The following is a 17120-nucleotide window of genomic DNA, read 5'->3' on the forward strand; positions in this document are numbered from 1 at the left end:
CTAGAATATTTAATCAATTTATGTTCGGGTTTGGTACTATATTTTTGGATCGGTATCGGTTATGTTCCTCGGATTCATTTTTCCAAATCCTAATAATTACATGAAAAACAAATATTAACATATTTTTTAAAATATACATCCGCGCGCCTGCGCGGATCAAAATCTATTTCAGTTTAATTATTAAAACATCATGCAGTTTGAATATTTCCCAATCACTACGTATCACGATAAGTTACATATTCTCAAATCAAATACTATAAAGATGCCAAAAAACAACTACAAAGGGCAAAATGGGACACACAAAAAGAGGTAACTGCGCACGAAGAACGGGTCTCAAGCTTTCCGACAAGACATGCACACCACAAATTTCCTTTACTTTTCTTTTTTGCCTAACCTCTGGGACCACAAATTTCTTTATCCCCCCGTATATAAATCGACCATTTCTAAAACCTTCCCAATCTTCTTATTGACTCAATATAATCATGAGACCTGCGCAGGACAATCAAGGATCCTTCCTCGGCCGGATTAGTATTCGTCGCAACCAATTCACCGACGTCAACACCGAACAAGAGCAAGAAGATCTCGAGCTTTTCCAAAAACACATCGCCGATCGTTTCACCGAGCTTCTCACTCCTCCTCCACCACCACAACCACCCTCCGATGAAACGGACACTGTTGCTTCCGTAGCCGCGACGGAGCAGATTATGTCCGTGACTTGGCTTCGTAAGCTTATGGATGTTTTCCTCTGCTGCGAAGCCGAATTCAAAGCGATTCTCTTAATGGGCCGTGACCCGACCCAGATTTCTAAACCGCCTTTCGACCGGTTAGTTCCCGAAATGTTAGACCGGTCTATTAAAGCGCTTGACATCTGTACCGCCGTCGTTAACGGAATCGATTCCGTTAGACATTACCAGCGCCTAGCTGAGATCGCCGTGGCAGCGCTGGAGCAACGTCCGTTAGGAGACGGTAACGTGAGGCGAGCGAAACGCGCGCTCGCGAATCTACTCATCGCGTTGAGCATCGAGGACAAAGAGAACGTAAGCAGCGGCGGCGGAGGGAACAAGACGGTAGAGAGATCGTGGTCGTTCGGTCGCCGCGGCGGCGGATCGTCTGCGGCGAGTAAAGGAGGAGCGACGATCGGTCAGCTCAAATCGTCGTCGTGGGCCGTCGGGAGAAACTGGTCAGCCGCGAAGCAGATCCACGCAATGACGGCCAACCTGACGCCGCCGCGTGGCAACGAAGCGGCGGGGTTGCCTCTGCCGATGTTTATAATGAGCACTGTAACGGTGTTCGTAATGTGGGTTCTAACGGCGGCGGTTCCGTGTCAGGAGAGAGCTGGATTAGCGAATCACTTGCCGGTGCCGAAGCATTTGAATTGGGCTCAGAGTTTGGTCGGAATCCACGAGAAGATCGGAGATGAGTGGAAGAAGAAGGAGAAGAAAGGATCAGCGGGGTTGATGGAGGAGATGACGAGGATGGAGAAGCTTGGTCACTCGCTGATTGAATTCGCCGATGGATTTCATTATCCGGCGGAGAAAGAGGCTGCTGAGTCTGCGGCAGCTCAAGTGGCGGAGATGGCGGAGATATGCCGGAGAATGGAGGAGGAGCTTGTGCCGTTGCAGCAACAGATCAGAGAGGTTTTCCATAGGATCGTGCGGAGTCGTGCGGAGATTCTGGAGGTGCTGGAACAAGCCGGGAAACTTTCAGCGCCAGTTGTATAAAGATTTTAAAATGTTTGGGGGACATTTCAAAGTTTTGTAATTCGTTGGGGGGTTATAAGATATTTATTTTCTTAGCTCTGTGTGTTTTTTCTGTCCTTGTTTGGGTTTCAGAACTCTTCTGGAACGGCCCGGCCCATATCATTATGTCTACATCTTCTTCTATACATTTTCATATATAATTTTGCTTAATCTTTTGTTAAATGGCTTAATGCATAATATACAAAACCAATTGGATATCCATTTATGGACATTTAAATTGAAGGAGAGAAAAATATATGGAAATTGTTATCTTTTATAATATCTGAGAGAATGTCACTGTGGCTTCTAAGCTTTACACGTCGAAATGAAAAATTCTGATATTTTGTGTGTGTTTTAAACTGTTTCAGTGAAAGTGGTTAAAATTAAAATTAACCATGATAAGTATTTTACCATGATCTTTATTTTCGGATATATGTACGATTTTCTATTAAAAAGCTATAAACTTTTGTAGTTTTTTTTCTTCTATAAAAGTGTATATACAATTGTGCTACATTTTCATTTTTAATTTATTCTAAAGAATTTTTTTCTTCAATAATATTTCATTTCATAGTTTTTCTTGACTTTGAAGTAACAAACAATATTACTTCAAATTTGAAAATATGATTCATTTTTTCATTTTAAGATAAACCTTGTAAATTATAAATTGGCTTTTAACATTTTCGTAAATAAATTATATATGTCAATATTGTCTAACTAATTAAAAAAATAATACTAATTTCATCTAATTAGATGTTGATAGCGAAAAATTAAATATTCATTTCCAATATTTTATATTGATGTAAAGATTCTAGGATACTGAAGCTCATTTCAAACTTACGAATACTATATTAATCATTTGCAGAAAATGTATATTTATTAATTTTGACAATCTAATGTTATTTGTTATATGTTTATATCATATGTAATAATTTTATTATATGATAATGTTTAGGTTATATTAAATAGTAATTCAGTTGGATTTTGTTAAAATAAAATAGTTGGATAAAATTAGTAAATTTATTAGATGTTATTGATGATAAATGATAAAGTTGAAAATGAATATATTTGAAATAGTTTTTTACAGACAAAAGATGAAGCAAGTCATTTTACAAACAAAAAATTAATAAGTATGAAGATAAAAATGCAACCAACAACCAGGTTGTTGTTCTTAAAAAATAACGGTTTTATCAGTCAAAAGTTTGTGTATAGTTAAAATAAAATATAGTGTACTGATATGCACTAGGCTAGATAATTAGACCATAATAATATTGACGAACCAAAATTGTGTATTGTTGATAGAAGAAGCCTAGAATACGGTATAGTTTGGTTAAAGAATTAGACTTTGCCACAAAAATCGCAACTCTTGTTTAATTTTGTTGGTTAAAGGACAAAGTAATGAAAAAGCAAAAAGACAAGTCAGCTCCATCTTTTGAATAATCCTCTCCCTTCTTGATCAATCGCAATATCGAAGAACTCTTTTAGCCTTTTATGCCCTTTAGATTTGTTCTAGAGCCAACACTACAGGGAGACTCGCACTCGCTTCAATAATTTAATTATTTTGGGCTCTTCTTATAAAATGTCTCCAGGTCCCCCCTCTCTCACTCACTCTTACCTTCCTCCTCGGTTTCAAACCCTAGATCTAATCCCTCTGTTGTTGCAGTACGAAGAGCCATGGCGTTAGCATCCACCACGTTGCCAGCGAAGACCGGATTGTCTCTTTGGTGTCCCACTTCTCCCTCCCTCGCTCGCCGTCTTCCCGCTCGGTTTTCTTCCAGAATCGCTTCGAGAGGCCTCGTCACTGCTTCCTTCGCCAACGAGAATCGCGAGTTAGTTGTATTCTGATTTTTTTCGAATCTGGATAGACGAATTTGTGAATCCGAATTGAGTTTACAATGGCGTAAATCTTGTTAGGTTTGTGATAATTGGGGGAGGAAATGCGGCGGGGTATGCAGCTAGGACCTTTGTTGAAAACGGAATGGCCGATGGTCGCCTTTGTATTGTCACCAAAGAGGTGAATCAAGATCGATCCCTTAAGTGTTTTCTTCTTCTTCAGTATCGTATCGCCCTTGGTTTTACTTTCTCTGTTTGATTGTTGTCGTCTTTAGGCTTATGCGCCTTATGAGAGACCTGCCTTGACAAAAGCTTACTTGTTCCCTCCAGAGAAGAAGCCTGCTCGTCTTCCAGTAAGCCCACTTATACACTAATGTTTGATTTGAGTTGTTTTTGATTACTGCTATTTGGTGGAGACATGAAATTTGTGGATTGGGTTCTCGTTAGGCTTGTTTCTCACTTATATTGAGGGTTGATGTATGTGCCAGGGGTTTCATACTTGTGTTGGAGGTGGTGGAGAGAGGCAAACACCAGATTGGTACAAGGAGAAAGGGATTGAGGTCATTCTTTTCCCAAATTTATGAGTCTTAAGTTTGTTTAATCGTCCAGTACTGGAATCTACATGGGTGGTTTTTGTTGTGATCTTCTCTTGTGTTGAAACTTCTACATTTGTTTTTGAACAGATGATATATGAAGATCCTGTGACTGGAGCTGATTTTGAAAAGCAAACTCTCACGACAAACACAGGGAAGCAGTTAAAATATGGATCCCTGATTATCGCTACAGGGTGTACTGCCTCTAGGTGACTGAAGAACACATTTTACTTGCAATGAAAAACACCAGGGCTTCTAAATCTTGTCCATTGATATATTGAATATTTGCTTTCTATTTTTTATGTTGCAGGTTCCCAGATAAAATTGGTGGAAACTTGCCTGGGGTTCACTATATTCGGGAGGTTGCAGATGCTGATTCACTTATTTCATCTCTGGTAAGCTAAGGGCAATCTTACTACTTATGTCATCTCTATATGAAATGTTTCACAATGCGTCATCAGGAAACTCTAAACTCCCTTGGCATGATTCAGGGAAAGTCAAAGAAAGTTGTCATTGTTGGTGGTGGCTACATCGGCATGGAGGTTGCTGCTGCTGCCGTTGCGTGGAACCTAGATACAACGGTTAGTATTCCGTTAAGACTTTAATCTCTAAATTGTGCTACTGATGAAGTATAGTTTTCAGTAAGTCGGTGCATAAAACAAACTATCTGGATGTACTAACTTAATCTGCTTTTGGGCTTTCCCCTGTTCAACAATAGATTGTATTCCCCGAAGATCAGCTTTTGCAAAGATTGTTCACTCCATCACTTGCTCAGAGATACGAAGAGCTATACCGTCAAAATGGTGTTAAGTTTGTCAAGGTAAGACAACCCACGACCAATGCCTTACACTGAAAGCATTTGTTTTCCTGTAAACCTAAGAATTTTAGAAACACAGTGAGTAAACTTTGTTCCTCTTTTCTGTTGAACAGGGCGCTTCGATAAATAACTTAGAAGCTGGTTCGGATGGGCGTGTAACAGCTGTTAAGCTTGCGGATGGATCTACAATTGAGGCAGACACGGTATAACTTTTTTTTTAATTATGCAACTTCAACAACTCTTTCAAATGGAAATTGTGACTGGTCAATGAATGTTGACTCTTGCTCAACCTGTGTATGTTTACATTACAGGTTGTGATCGGAATTGGAGCTAAGCCTGCTATTGGCCCCTTTGAAACTTTGTCCATGAACAAATCTATTGGAGGCATTCAGGTATTGTTATCGCAAAACATTCTAATGATTCATTTTCCAGCATTCATCAGTTTTGAAGTTATAACTTCAAGAGAAATTACATTAGTATTTTCTACAATAAGGCTGATAAGAGCTCGTAACCACAGGTTGATGGCTTGTTCAGAACAAGTACCCCTGGAATTTTCGCTATTGGAGATGTGGCAGCCTTCCCTTTAAAGGTACTTTGCTGCTGGATAAACACATAATCGACCAATCTTGTTTTGTGTAAACTCATCATGTTATTGTCTTTTTAATAGATATATGATCGGATGACCCGAGTTGAACATGTTGATCACGCCCGCCGTTCTGCACAACACTGCGTGAAATCTCTGCTCACTGCACACACTGACACGTAAGCGCTTCTTCCACCCTGGCATAATATGTAGACTTCTGTGTATCTCTCAACCTATCTTCTTCACCTATTTGTTCATGTCTTGCACAAAACGTTGCAGGTATGATTATCTCCCGTACTTCTACTCAAGAGTATTCGAGTATGAAGGCAGCTCCAGAAAAGTTTGGTGGCAGTTTTATGGGGATAATGGTAAATATTGTTAGTTAGAACCTAAATAGTACACAATCATCCAATTACTCAAATTAATATATCTTCAATATCTAACCCACTGAATGATTCATATTGGCCAGTGGGAGAAACAGTTGAAGTTGGCAACTTCGATCCCAAGATCGCTACCTTCTGGATTGATTCTGGTAAATCATTGGCCATTGCACTAGCTAGAACATAGCTTTAGAGATTTAACTAACTTTTATGAGTAATTATGTTATCACAGGCAGGTTGAAAGGTGTTCTTGTAGAAAGTGGTTCTCCAGAGGTAAGAAGAGACGCTCCCTCATTTCAATCGAGCATATGAATCTGAACCATTGCAATCAATTACATATGGGGTTTATTAACGAATATAAAAGCTATATATTGGGTTTAATAATGCCTTTGCATTGTTGTGTATATTATCTTTACACAGGAGTTTCAGCTTCTCCCAAAGCTAGCAAGAAGTCAACCAATTGTGGACAAGGCTAAACTCGCCAGCGCATCTTCAGTGGAAGAAGCCCTCGAGATTGCTCAAGCCGCTCTACAGAGTTAAGAGAGTTGATAAATTTTATAATAGCTTTCGGTTTCAGAGAAAGCAAGCAAGCAACATCTTTATTCCTGGTGAAAGTATTCATCTTTCCATTGAAAATGGTTTTATAGAGAGCACTCTTGTCAATAATCTGCATGAATAAGTTGTCGTCTCTTTTTCAGAATTCATATTTTGCTCATAACAGAGCTTGCTCCACATAAATTCGCATGATAGTCTAATATTGATTTAAAGTTTTTCTTTAACTGGAAAACGGTTTGTTCTGCAAAGTGATCATTATGACAGTAAATTTGTAGAAAACAACACATAAACTATATATGAGACAACCCGAAAAATCGCCCGGATAAAAAAACATTAGGATTGCAAAATGCAAACAAACGTGATCGCAAAAGTAAAATAAAATGCAAAAAGAAAAAGAAAATGGGATACTTGTCTGCGGCACTAACAGTTAATGAAACTAATAACAGAGCTTCGGAAGAATGTCTTTGACCAAATAAAAAGAGGTTCGGAAGGTAATACTAAAAATAGAAAGGATTATAGTCGACCGTAGTCACACATCATTTGCCCCCGGTACAAGAGTAGAAATTGGCACATAAGGACACATAACACACACAAAAGTAAAGCTGGAAAATTCCCACACAGCTAATTCCCGCGAGTGATGTCCACTTTCTTGTTTTCTTATGAGGAGAAAACTATCTCATTTGGTTTAGTATCAATGGGGCGCGTGCGAAATTAAATAGGTCGCAATTTTGGTCTTGTCCTGTTTTCTTCTTTTAAAGCCTTTTTTCATGTGACGGTTTGTTGTTTGGGTATATAAAAAGATCATCTACCTTCTAAAGCCTCTTTTCATATTGGGTTTCTCTCATATTCTCTCCTCTGTTCTACAAAGAAAATGAAGGTATTTTCTCTTATTTACAAAGTACTAAAAGATTAGTCTTTTTTATTATTATGTTGACTTAAAAAGAGTATTTGATTTCTTCTCATATTTTCTACAGAAAATGGTTGTGATGATGGGTGTTCACGACGAGAGATCAAAAAGGAGAATCATTGGCGCAGTTGCTAACTTCCATGGTAATCCATATCAATCATCAAACAGTTTTCTTTGTATCTTGTCTTGTTCTTGAATTTTTATTTTGAAAAGACAACCTTTTTTCTTGTTGATGAGTTTTTTTTACCGAAAAGCCAAAGCTTTTTATTACATACATTCTATAGTTTTGGCGTTTTGGGGTTCTTTACAGGTTATGAATGGAAACCCATGAGACATAACTCTTATCTTCGTCTTTTCTTTTATTTTTTTGTCTTGTTCATGAGTTTTTATTGAGAACCCAAAGTTTTTGATAACACACATTCAATCTGTTTTGGGGATTCTTTATGTCTTCGTTCATGAGTCTTTCTAAAAGGAAGAACATAAAATAAAACTGGTAGTCACATATTCACTCTGTTCTTGGAATTCTTTGTGGGTTATGAATTAAAGCTCCATAAGGTTGAATTTTGATTGTGTTTTCCCATGCGTTTTAATTGAAAAAAAAACAAAGCTTTTAATTACACATACACACACACTCGTCTTTGGGATGCAATAAGGGTTATGACTGAAAGAGAGCTTTTGATTGTGATGCGAACTCTATTGTTGACCGTTGTCTTGCTCATTATTCCTGTTGCTAGGGGTTACAACGATTACCATGGACTCAAAGGATGGGAAGCTAACCATCATTGGAGACTTCGACAGCAGGAAGATCCTCACCAAACTCGAAAAGGGATGGATCAATGCTGAAATGGCAACATTTGGACCTTACGATCCCAAAAAAGAGGCCGAATCTGCTGCAGCTGCAGCCGAGAAGAAGAGGATGGAAGAAAGGGAACGTGAGAGGTTGGAGGGTTCTCGTGGAAACCACAATTTCTATGGTCCTACGCCTACGCCTACGCCTACACATCATCAGATTTGTGTCTGCACTCATGACCCTTACCATGGCTGCATAATCTCCTAAGAGAGTTTCACGTGACTAAAAAGGCATATGGTAACTTTTAATATTTGTTAGAAGTTGGACTTCAAACTAGTGTTTCATCTGACGAGTAATGATGTTTTAGATTCCATCAACGATGTTTTTATTTCACTATTAGTTTAGTTATGTACATATAAAACTTTGCATTATAAACCAAAAAGCAATTGTCTATTTCGATTTTGGATTCGAATTAATATAAAATCAACAAAAAAATCATAGCTTTCTTGTGATGAAATGTCTGAAGATGAAAATGACAGACGCATACGTCACAAGAAACTCCAGTCGCAATTTCCAAATTTATTCAAATTTGACCAAGAATCAATTTTTCCAATTTAATATATCATCATCATCACATTATTCGATTTTCATTGTTTTTAAGAGGGGATTATTTAAGCTCAAAAGGGTGATTACACCAAGTGTCAATTTATATTAGTATATTTATATCTTCTTTTTAAATGAGTTTGATACATTAAGGAATATGATTAATCTTCATCATCATCATCATCATCATTCGGTTTTCATTGTTTCTAAGAGGGGATTAATACCGGTCAAAAGGGTGATTACACAAAGTTGATATCTTTTAATAATGGGATTTGATATCGACAAAAAAAAAGAAAAGGATTTGATACATTTAAGGAATATGATTAATCTGAATCACTTCTTCATGAGGAGAATAACAGTGTGAGCTGCAATGCTTCTGTTTTCTCCAAGGCTATCAACTTTCTCATGTGTTTTAGCTTTCAAGTTCACCACAGAAGGATCTGCACCAAGAAGCTTGGAGAGATTGGATCGTATTGTCTCTTTGTGAGGACTAATCTTGGGTCTCTGTAGAATCAATGTGGCGTCTAGGTTTCCTATCTCGTAGCCTGCCTCGTCCATGAGTCTCACCTGAAACACAAAGAAAAACAAAATCGTTTCAAGTTCATTTTGATCATTTTGTTTCTTATATAAACTATGTAAACCTCATTACAAAGTGGTGATCACCTAACTATAATAAAAGTTCATAGCTTGATTCACATTAGCTTCCATTCAATCAACATTAACAAAGATATTACACTATAAACTGACCCAAAAATATAACTCTATGGTTTCAAACTTGAGTACTTAAACATCAACCATATACGTGTTCCTCAAGAAAAAGTAACGATATCATCAACCCAAGAAGCAGGAACCTAATCTAAACAAGATAAAACTAATGTATGCCAATGCAAGAGCGGTAAAGGTAAGATTATAAAATAGCTTAAAAGTGATCACATCCAAAATCCACATCTAAAGATTATTATACTCAAAGAGTATTACAGAACCTTGATATTATTAACTAACCAACAGTTACAAACTAACTAAATTCCATAGGGGGATAACTAATAGAACATCAAAGGGAAGGTACAAAAGCTTACAGCTTCTTTGATGAAGACAGAGGATGCAGCTCCTTTCCATTTAGGATCAGAGTCAGGGAAGATCTGACCTATATCAGGAAGCCCTAACGCTCCCAAGATTGCATCCACTACACAATGAAGCAACACATCGCCTGCACACAAAACCACCGCAACATCACCAACAAAGCTCAATTCATCAAATTCAAAAGGTCAAAACTTTTACCATCGGAGTGAGCTTCGCAGCCTCTATCGTGAGGGATATCAATACCGCCTATGATTAGAGGGTACCCTGGCTCTAATCTATGCAGATCGAACCCGTGACCCACTCTAAACGGAAGTGTTCTTGTTGATTTCTTCTGTTCAGTGACGTCGACGGTGGAAGAAGCAGCCGAAGCTGAGACAGAAGAACGATGGGATAAAGAGAGAGACTTTGGCCTAAGTGTAGATAACCCATGAACGCTGATCGTCGCAGCCGGCGACGGGAGAAGGAAGGACTTTTTGGTAATTTGAGGGTGAAACAAAGGCGAAGAAGAAGAAGATAGCTGAGTACAAGTAGCCATAGCCATTTCTTCTCTGTTTACAATCATCAGCCACTCTATTTTACTTTTTTTTTTTTTTAAATAAACTAGATGGGCCTATATAACAGCCCATTTAAAAAATTTAATTAGATCTCTACCGTCGATCAGATCGCATTTCCACTAACCTTTTACAGTAGGCCGCGTCGTAGAGTATAACTACCAGTCACCTCTGTCGGCTTTAGGTTTTCTCCTCTCAGCTTTCCCTAAACTCCCTCGCCCCCACTCTTCTCTTCTTTTGAGCTCCATCGAAACGGCGGCGGATCATCTGCACTCGATCGCCGGAAACTAAGAAGAGAAGATGGCGGCGCCGGAAGCTCCAGTCAAGTACGTCGGAATCCTAAAGGAGTCCGCCGCTTTCCGGCTAATGAAATCAATGGTGAGTTCAATTCTTTTTCCTGAATGATAATGTAAAGCGTAGAGATTTCTCACAAAGAACTTAATGTTTTGGAATGGTGATATATATTTGTGTGCAGGGATGGGAAGAAGGAGAAGGACTTGGTAAAGACAAGCAAGGGATCAAAGGATATGTCCGAGTCAAGAACAAGCAAGACACAACCGGTTCGTTCCTTTTCTTCTTATTTATCTTCTTGGTATGTATGTTTAGTTGTATTTAGTGGCGATTACAAATACTCGAAGCTTGAAGTTGTGGAATTTAGATTTGAGGAAAACTGAAATAGAGCTAGTTTGCACTTGTATACCCAAAGAAGTTATTGATTTCAGATTTTCGTTAGAATGTATGTGTATAATAGGACTAATGATTTGAAATTGGGAGCAGGTGTTGGTGTTGATAAGCCTAATCCATGGGCATTTGATACTACTCAGTTCGATAACATTCTCAAGAAACTCAAAGTGGTATTGGCTCTGCCCTTTGTTTATTTTCTACTAATCTCTTTAGAGATGATTTTTAATCCCTATTATTGTGTGTTATTTGCAGCAAGCAGCACCTATCAAGAACGATGATGGTATTATATTTATCTTTTAACTATTTTCAAAGCTCTGTCGCTTTGATTATCCCCATAATTGTGTGTTATGTGGCATGTAACAGCTTCGGAGAAGGAAGCTGAAAGTGAAGACGAAGGTGGCAAATCTGATGAGCCTGTCAAGTCCAATGTTGCTAAGGTTACTCGTCCACAAGGAAGGTTGTTAGATATTTTCTTATTCTTATATATCCCCTTTAGCAATTCTCTGTGGCATTGTGTTTTGAGTGTTTTGTGTCCTGTTGTTTTTGTAATTAGGTATAAACGTAGAGAGAAGGGGAAGCTTGTCAATTCATACTCTTCTAAAGATCTTGAAGGAATACTTGTAAGCTTCTCTTTCCAATTAGTTCTCTCCTGATTTGATCCGATAATGTCAAAGATTCATGTCGATTAGCATTACTTGATAGCTTCTACCCATTCTTAATTTGTGCATATATTTGGTATTTTCTTTGCTATCACCATTATTAGTCTAACTTGGTCTATATTGTTTTTTACTGTTGTGTAGGTTAAGCGAACTGAGGAGCCTTCTCCTGCGGTTTGTGACATAGCCGATGCTATGGAGATTGAAATTATATCCGAGGACCAACATCCTGATGTTAAAGGTGTCTAGATTGGTCCTGAACTCTTAAAATGGGCGCGACTTTGATTTCTTTGTACTGAAAAATGTTTATTGATCTTTTGAACTGAACAGAACAGAAAATCGAAGAACCTTCTTCAGACTGGTGGGGATTTAAATCCGGGTTTGTCTCGGGTGGTCTTCTTGGAGCTAAGCCTGGCAAAAAGAAATCATCCAAGTCTAACGAGAGAAAAATGTTTTGTGAGGACGATCAAGAGAACCTTTACAACATGGTTCAGGTATGTGTCCAGGCTGCCTCTTCTTCTCAAGCTTTTCTTAGAAAAGAGGTATGGATAGGATTCTCAACTCTCTGGAAATGATGTCTGCAGGATAAAGCCACGGCTGGAAAACAAGGACTGGGTATCAAAGACCGGCCTAAGAAAATAGCTGGTGTTCGTTACCAAGGAAAGAAAACTTCTTTTGATAACAGTGATGATGATGATACTGATGAAGAGGAAGAGGAGGAGGAAGAAGTGAGTGAAGATGAAGATGACAAGGACTCTGTTATTGAAAATGCTCTCCCTGCAAAACGGAAGCGCGAAGAGAGTGAAGTAGAAGATGACAACAAGGACTCTGTTATCGCAAAAAGGAAGCGGGGTGATATCACTGAACCCAAAATCAAGTTGAAGAACCTGTGCAAGCAGATTCTTAAAAAGGTACATTGTCAATTGCAACTTTGAGCAGTTATTGTCTTATTCTATAACATCTCTGAAACACGTATTGTCTTACATTATCAGGCTGGATCGATGAAACTGAAACAGCTTAAATCTCTAATTGATGAACACGCACCATCAGTTCTCTCTGAGTATTCTTCAAGGAAAGATGCTATTGCGTACGTGAAACTTAAGGTAATATTTAACATTTGCTCATCTTAATGTGGATTTAGTAAAGTAAATTGTTTTTGTTAGAAGGTTTCTCAATTTCTTAACCTCGTTGTTGCAGCTGGAGCGAAGTGGGAAGTTTATTGTGGAGGGAAAGAAGATCAGTCTCGTATCAAAAAACAAGTGAGGACATTTTTGTCGTTATACCTGCATAGGACAGTGGAGATTAGGGCAAGTTTTGTTACTGAATCATCACCATGCCATATGTATAACAAATATCTTTCATTTTGAAATTTTGATGTGTTTGTAGTTTATTCATACTGGGATTATATTATGAGAGTCTGCATTAAAACTTCACCATAATATAGAACAAACTCTTCTCTATTGTGTTTGTGGAAATTACATGCTTTGTGAAGTGTTATATGTATTTGCCCTGCACGATCTTGGTGCCTATATATTTCCCGAGATAGCTATAACCATGGCAATACAGAGCTTCAATTTCAGCTCTCTTACCAGTTTCGATCATCAGTGACAACTCCTCTCTGTAGTTTTCCTGCCAGAAGCAAATAAAAAGTGGATTACGACTCTCAGAGAGTTTCATCCAATCGATATATATATGCTTTACCTGCAAGATTTTGGAGGACAATAAGCTTTTAGCAATCTGCGAGTCCTTTGCCTTGAGAGGAACCAAAGACTCTTCTGGTATCAGGTTAAGATCATCTCCTCTGAGCCCAATCCACTTTACATTGCAAGCTACAGACGAATCAAAAACCATCATCACAGTGGGAATATAATGTGAAGCAAACGTTGAGTCTTTGTACCATATCTGTAAGCTTCAAGACCCATTCCTACGCCTCCAAACTTGAAGGTGCATAGTATAGCTAACCCAGCTGGATTCCTACGCAATTAAACATTACACAGACTTCTCTCAGTTACTAACTTAATGAATACTAAACAAAGAGCAGAATGCTCACCAATCTACTAGAGCAAGAATTGGCAGATGAGGAAATGTTATGCTCATCCTATGAAGGAAAAACCTAAACCATTCAACCTCCAAGCTATTCAGTATATGTTATATATGGTTTTGTTAATCTGAGTTTAAGATTTTGTTTGACCTTGTGGCAATGTCCGGATACCCTTTTGCAGTGATGAACACACAAGGAATATGATTGAACACACGATCTTCCACAAGCCGATGAAAAATCGCATGCTGAAAACAAGATCTAGTAGCAGTGACTTATATGGATAATAATGTTGTGTCCTTGATTCGTTAAAGAGTATAATACCTTTTCCACAAGAATGATATAGCGAGCATCGCTTGTCATGACGGTGTTGTCAAGCAAATTCAAGTCTCCTGAAATAGGAAAACCAGAAGAGCCACAGGCTGAACAGTCTACAGGTTCCTTACCTGGTTCCTGCGTGTGCAAATGGTGGGGGAGAGATCACAATGCAAGCTAAGAAACATAGAGAGAGACATGATTATTAGTGTTACTCACTTGAAGGGATAACCTTCCAGCAACAAGGCCTCTGGTAGAAGCCATGATCCCAAGACTGAATCTACTGCAACGCAAAAGAGCTACCACATCTGTACTTAAAACAAAAAGGGAAAATCTTTAAACCCTGTTCAGATAAAAACTCTTATCAATATATAAGCATGAGTTCTAGATTGACCTTGGACGCTTCGGTTGACTTCAATTTGAGAAGAAAATAAGTCAGGTGAATCACAAAGAAGCTTATAGAAGAGCTCTCTTTGAGTGACTCGTTTCTCTTGGAGCAGGATCTGAAAGCACATCTCCATAACTTTCCACACTACAATTTTCAAAAAGAACCTGACTGATATGAGTTCAATCAAAAAGATTGAACAGATGAATGATGGAAGAGAGAGTGAGTACCGCGCACGAAAGCTTTGGCAGTTTTAGCATTGGTCAAGGAGCTTTTAGTAAAGGAAGTAGAGAGGAATATGTAGGAAACGTCTGTGAGTATGCCTTGGTTTACACAGCTATTGCTTCTCTTCCTATTGATCTGTATTTCAATTTCACGATCGATGATCTTAGCAACGATTTCTGCTCAAACTAATTTGGGAATCGCATGAGATTAGAGTACCAGAGAGAGATCGGAGATGGCTGGATCTGGAGAATTCAAAGCTCTGAGGAGATTGAGAACAGACACTTCGATTCTAGCACGAGCCTGTATACGAAAAACACAATCTTCAGTTTCAAATCGACAAATTAAATCACGAAGATGAGAATCAGCAGGGGAACTTTACTTCGCGAGGAGGAAGGATATCAGCGTAAGAGGTGTTTTGATCCGAGAAGAACTTCATCGATGCATCTTCCTCCATTTCCAGTTTTTTTTTCTTTTTTTCTTTCTCTGATTTGAATTTAATTCGAGGAGAGAGGCGCGCGATGTTTTTAGCTTGACACGAACACCGTTTATAGACTGTATGGCGTTTCAAGCATAAGAAACCGGAGTGCAGTTCATTAACCTTTGAAGGGAATCCATGCAGATGCAGTCATGGATATATCATATATAATCCAAAGGATTTTTTTTCTTACATTTTGATCAAACTAAAATTTTATAAAAAAAGCTTTGGCTACATCCGTGGAGAAATTTAATAATTAATTTTAGTTAAATAAATAGTCCAAAGTTGTATAAGTTGATTTGCTTGATTTGATTATACCAAACAATATTAGCAATAAGTTGATTTAAAATTAGTTCAAAAAAAGTCAGTTCATCCCGAAAAATCACGTTTTAAAAAGAAGAACTATATTGTTGACAAAAAAAAAGAAATATATATTTTTAACACCAAATTTTATATTAAATTAAAGGCCTAATAAGTTTAGCTGAACACAACTGAAGTTACACTCGACAACAAGACAATAACCAAAGAATACTACATTATGAAGATTAATAAGAATGACAAAAGAAAAAAAAATTGGTAAAAAAACTTCTAGAACTCGTTTGTGGAAAAGAAAAATTGAAGTCGAATTTATAACCGGACTTGAAATATTCAACCAATGGAATCCAAGTGTCTTTTTTTTGTCACAAAAATAACCTTAAAAAATGACAAAATAGCTTTTTTATTTTGAAAACTTTAATATTTAATTTTTATTTTTTTTCAAATTTGAGATTCTATCCCCGAACCCTACCTCTTTAATTCTAAAACTTAAGTCTATATTAGTTAATCCTAAAGTAAAAATGTATTTTTAATTTTTAATAAAGCTTATTTTGGTTTTTTTTTTTTGAAAACTATTTTTGTGACAAAAACCTAAAAATGATTATCGTGAATTTCTCAATAAAAATAATTCAAAGTTGTATTAGTTGATTAGCTTGATTTTTATTATACCAAACTATATTTTCGTTTATGTAGCAATAAATTCAACCGGAAAAAATCACGTTTTTAAAAAAAGATTTTTTTAACACCATTTTTATATTAAATTAAAGATCTAATGGTTTTAGGTGAATATAATCAGAGATATAATTGACGGCAATATGATAAATGGAAAATATATAATATAAAATTTGATAGGAGTGACAAACTAGAGAGGACATTCAAAGAAATTTTTACTTGAAATCTTAGAGTTTGTGTTAGAAAGAACACATTGAAGTCAAATTTACGACTAATGTTGAAATATTCAACCGATGAGAATTGAGAGCGGTTAACAACTTAACAACCATCTATGTCTATGATACTCGACTATTGGCTGACAAGAGATACGAAACTCTAGAACCGTAGTCCGTAACCAAAAGTGAGATAATGAGGTTTTGACTGTCTACATTATTAAAATTCCATTGTAATACAATAAGGATGAGGACAGGATATAGATTAAACATAGAGTTATTCTTGGGTTCACTCCCTAGGGTGAACCTTTAGGTTCACCAACCAATAAGATTTCATTATTTCAAATTTGATATCTTTTAGAAAAAGAAATAAAATATTGTCAAGATATATTATGTTTTTAAAATAAAAAAAATTAAAAAATTTAGAAAAAATAGTAGTTAGAGAAAAACGAATTTAAAAAAAATAATATTTTTATCGTCGTCAGCAAAACACTAAACCCTAAATCCTAAACCCTAAACCCTAAATCATAAACCCTATAAACCCTTGGGAAAATTCTAAACCCTTGGATAATTCATACTCTAAATCAAAAACACTAAATCCTAAAACTCTAAACCCTAAACCCTAAACTCTTGAGTGTTTAGTGTTTTTGATTTGGAGTTTAAGATTTATCCAAGGGTTTAGGGTTTACCTAAGTGTTTAGTGTTTTTGATTTGG

General features: G+C 37.1%; 6 protein-coding genes across 6 annotated transcripts; 4 read left to right on the forward strand and 2 right to left on the reverse strand.

The window, feature by feature from the left end:
- Positions 1 to 201: 201 nt before the first annotated feature.
- LOC106450526 (protein ROH1) lies at positions 202 to 1910 on the forward strand. Its single transcript, XM_013892208.3, has one exon. It carries the CDS (start codon positions 483 to 485, stop codon positions 1719 to 1721), a length of 1239 nt encoding a protein of 412 aa, XP_013747662.1. The 5' UTR covers positions 202 to 482; the 3' UTR covers positions 1722 to 1910.
- Positions 1911 to 3097: 1187 nt separating this feature from the next.
- LOC106450519 (monodehydroascorbate reductase, chloroplastic/mitochondrial) lies at positions 3098 to 6721 on the forward strand. The gene is made up of 17 exons (XM_013892197.3): positions 3098 to 3325; positions 3400 to 3565; positions 3651 to 3750; positions 3845 to 3922; positions 4058 to 4129; positions 4253 to 4371; positions 4473 to 4557; positions 4654 to 4743; positions 4881 to 4982; positions 5093 to 5182; positions 5291 to 5371; positions 5497 to 5568; positions 5647 to 5741; positions 5842 to 5930; positions 6032 to 6094; positions 6175 to 6215; positions 6363 to 6721. The coding sequence occupies exons 1-17, from the start codon at positions 3316 to 3318 to the stop codon at positions 6480 to 6482; spliced, it is 1473 nt and encodes a 490-aa protein (XP_013747651.2). The 5' UTR covers positions 3098 to 3315; the 3' UTR covers positions 6483 to 6721.
- A 151-nt stretch (positions 6722 to 6872) lies between these two features.
- LOC106450556 (heavy metal-associated isoprenylated plant protein 15) lies at positions 6873 to 8647 on the forward strand. The gene is made up of 3 exons (XM_013892238.3): positions 6873 to 7374; positions 7472 to 7547; positions 8139 to 8647. Exons 1-3 carry the CDS (start codon positions 7369 to 7371, stop codon positions 8459 to 8461), a joined length of 405 nt encoding a protein of 134 aa, XP_013747692.1. The 5' UTR covers positions 6873 to 7368; the 3' UTR covers positions 8462 to 8647.
- Positions 8648 to 8953: 306 nt separating this feature from the next.
- Positions 8954 to 10455, reverse strand: LOC106450544 (2-C-methyl-D-erythritol 2,4-cyclodiphosphate synthase, chloroplastic-like). The gene is made up of 3 exons (XM_013892228.3): positions 10076 to 10455; positions 9874 to 10004; positions 8954 to 9364 (listed from the first exon to the last, which is right to left on the reverse strand). The coding sequence occupies exons 1-3, from the start codon at positions 10437 to 10439 to the stop codon at positions 9131 to 9133; spliced, it is 729 nt and encodes a 242-aa protein (XP_013747682.1). The 5' UTR covers positions 10440 to 10455; the 3' UTR covers positions 8954 to 9130.
- Positions 10456 to 10553: 98 nt separating this feature from the next.
- Positions 10554 to 13228, forward strand: LOC106450498 (G-patch domain-containing protein 1-like). The gene is made up of 11 exons (XM_013892174.3): positions 10554 to 10806; positions 10904 to 10988; positions 11206 to 11282; positions 11365 to 11392; positions 11476 to 11569; positions 11666 to 11732; positions 11913 to 12009; positions 12099 to 12262; positions 12353 to 12679; positions 12761 to 12871; positions 12966 to 13228. Exons 1-11 carry the CDS (start codon positions 10729 to 10731, stop codon positions 13029 to 13031), a joined length of 1194 nt encoding a protein of 397 aa, XP_013747628.2. The 5' UTR covers positions 10554 to 10728; the 3' UTR covers positions 13032 to 13228.
- LOC106450509 (meiotic recombination protein SPO11-2) lies at positions 13129 to 15616 on the reverse strand. Its single transcript, XM_013892184.3, has 11 exons — positions 15111 to 15616; positions 14948 to 15031; positions 14737 to 14866; positions 14516 to 14653; positions 14341 to 14429; positions 14131 to 14259; positions 13960 to 14054; positions 13819 to 13881; positions 13666 to 13742; positions 13470 to 13597; positions 13129 to 13397 (listed from the first exon to the last, which is right to left on the reverse strand). The coding sequence occupies exons 1-11, from the start codon at positions 15183 to 15185 to the stop codon at positions 13263 to 13265; spliced, it is 1143 nt and encodes a 380-aa protein (XP_013747638.2). The 5' UTR covers positions 15186 to 15616; the 3' UTR covers positions 13129 to 13262.
- Between the last annotated feature and the right edge of the window lie 1504 nt (positions 15617 to 17120).

The sequence above is a fragment of the Brassica napus genome, chromosome A9, assembly GCF_020379485.1.
Source record: "Brassica napus cultivar Da-Ae chromosome A9, Da-Ae, whole genome shotgun sequence".
Classification (NCBI taxonomy): Eukaryota; Viridiplantae; Streptophyta; class Magnoliopsida; order Brassicales; family Brassicaceae; genus Brassica; species Brassica napus.

Coding starts and splice junctions, on each gene's coding strand:
- LOC106450526 (XM_013892208.3), top strand. CDS start 483: ATGAGACCTGCGCAGGACAATCAAGGATCCTTCCTCGGCCGGATTAGT.
- LOC106450519 (XM_013892197.3), top strand. Junction 5,569..5,646: donor TGGCAGCCTTCCCTTTAAAG/GTACTTTGCTGC, acceptor TCTTTTTAATAG/ATATATGATCGGATGACCCG. Junction 5,742..5,841: donor CTCACTGCACACACTGACAC/GTAAGCGCTTCT, acceptor AAAACGTTGCAG/GTATGATTATCTCCCGTACT.
- LOC106450556 (XM_013892238.3), top strand. Junction 7,548..8,138: donor CGCAGTTGCTAACTTCCATG/GTAATCCATATC, acceptor TCCTGTTGCTAG/GGGTTACAACGATTACCATG.
- LOC106450544 (XM_013892228.3), bottom strand. CDS start 10,439: ATGATTGTAAACAGAGAAGAAATGGCTATGGCTACTTGTACTCAGCTA. Junction 10,005..10,075: donor CTGCGAAGCTCACTCCGATG/GTAAAAGTTTTG, acceptor TTTTGTGTGCAG/GCGATGTGTTGCTTCATTGT. Junction 9,365..9,873: donor CTGTCTTCATCAAAGAAGCT/GTAAGCTTTTGT, acceptor TTTGTGTTTCAG/GTGAGACTCATGGACGAGGC.
- LOC106450498 (XM_013892174.3), top strand. CDS start 10,729: ATGGCGGCGCCGGAAGCTCCAGTCAAGTACGTCGGAATCCTAAAGGAG. Junction 10,807..10,903: donor TCCGGCTAATGAAATCAATG/GTGAGTTCAATT, acceptor ATTTGTGTGCAG/GGATGGGAAGAAGGAGAAGG. Junction 11,733..11,912: donor AAGATCTTGAAGGAATACTT/GTAAGCTTCTCT, acceptor ACTGTTGTGTAG/GTTAAGCGAACTGAGGAGCC.
- LOC106450509 (XM_013892184.3), bottom strand. CDS start 15,185: ATGGAGGAAGATGCATCGATGAAGTTCTTCTCGGATCAAAACACCTCT. Junction 14,867..14,947: donor CCATCTCCGATCTCTCTCTG/GTACTCTAATCT, acceptor ATTGAAATACAG/ATCAATAGGAAGAGAAGCAA. Junction 13,398..13,469: donor TGTCCTCCAAAATCTTGCAG/GTAAAGCATATA, acceptor TGCTTCTGGCAG/GAAAACTACAGAGAGGAGTT.